At 40.9% G+C, this 673-nt stretch overlaps 1 protein-coding gene across 1 annotated transcript in view; it reads left to right on the forward strand.

Annotated features, from left to right (window-relative positions):
• The window catches only part of LOC104527755 (inositol 1,4,5-trisphosphate receptor type 2), a gene marked incomplete at its 5' end in the record, with an annotated part of 47,477 nt that overhangs the window by 23,534 nt on the left and 23,270 nt on the right, over positions 1 to 673 (forward strand). The window contains one exon of the mRNA XM_029085827.1: positions 173 to 333. Coding sequence (XP_028941660.1) covers positions 173 to 333 — 161 coding nt within the window. The remainder of the gene's footprint in view (positions 1 to 172; positions 334 to 673) is intronic.

Genomic DNA, 673 nt, shown 5'->3' on the forward strand with positions numbered 1-673 from the left:
GGCAGTTGCTGTATGCAGTTATAGCTTTTAAATTAAGATCCTTCAAATTTATGATCCTTTACATTACATTAGGTTCCTTTCTCTAACTTATTTAGCAGATTTGGGTATTTTTCTGTTGAAGCGGGTTTTTTTTGTTGGGTTTTTTTTGCATTGTGTTCCTGTCTTTTTGCAGGACTGGAGAGAGATAAATTTGATAACAAAACCGTTTCGTTTGAGGAGCATATAAAGTCAGAACACAACATGTGGCATTATTTGTACTTTATAGTTCTTGTCAAAGTTAAAGATCCTACTGAATACACCGGCCCGGAGAGCTACGTGGCACAAATGATTGTGGTAAGTCAATTTGGTCAGGTGCTTTATGCAACTGAGAGATGCTTCTTACAGCTAGAGCAGAGAATACCTTTCTTTTTCCCTGTCTCTGAACAATAGGAGGCATCGATCTGTATTTTTAAAGATCTTTTCACGTATCTTAGTCTGTTACAAAGCCCAGTCTTAGACATAACGAAAGAGACAAAGGCACGGGCCACAGTCTCTGGTTTGGCATTCGTGCTCTCATGCTCTGTGGGTTCTGCTGCCTCATTAGCCAAACCAGGGGCAGAAGAGCTTGCATCATAACATCTGCTGCTGCTCCGGCTTTGTCCAGTATCTCTGGGCTGCTGTCCAGAAAAATAAC

Source organism: Antrostomus carolinensis, unplaced genomic scaffold (assembly GCF_000700745.2).
Source record: "Antrostomus carolinensis isolate BGI_N321 unplaced genomic scaffold, ASM70074v2 scaffold10480, whole genome shotgun sequence".
Taxonomy (NCBI): domain Eukaryota; kingdom Metazoa; phylum Chordata; class Aves; order Caprimulgiformes; family Caprimulgidae; genus Antrostomus; species Antrostomus carolinensis.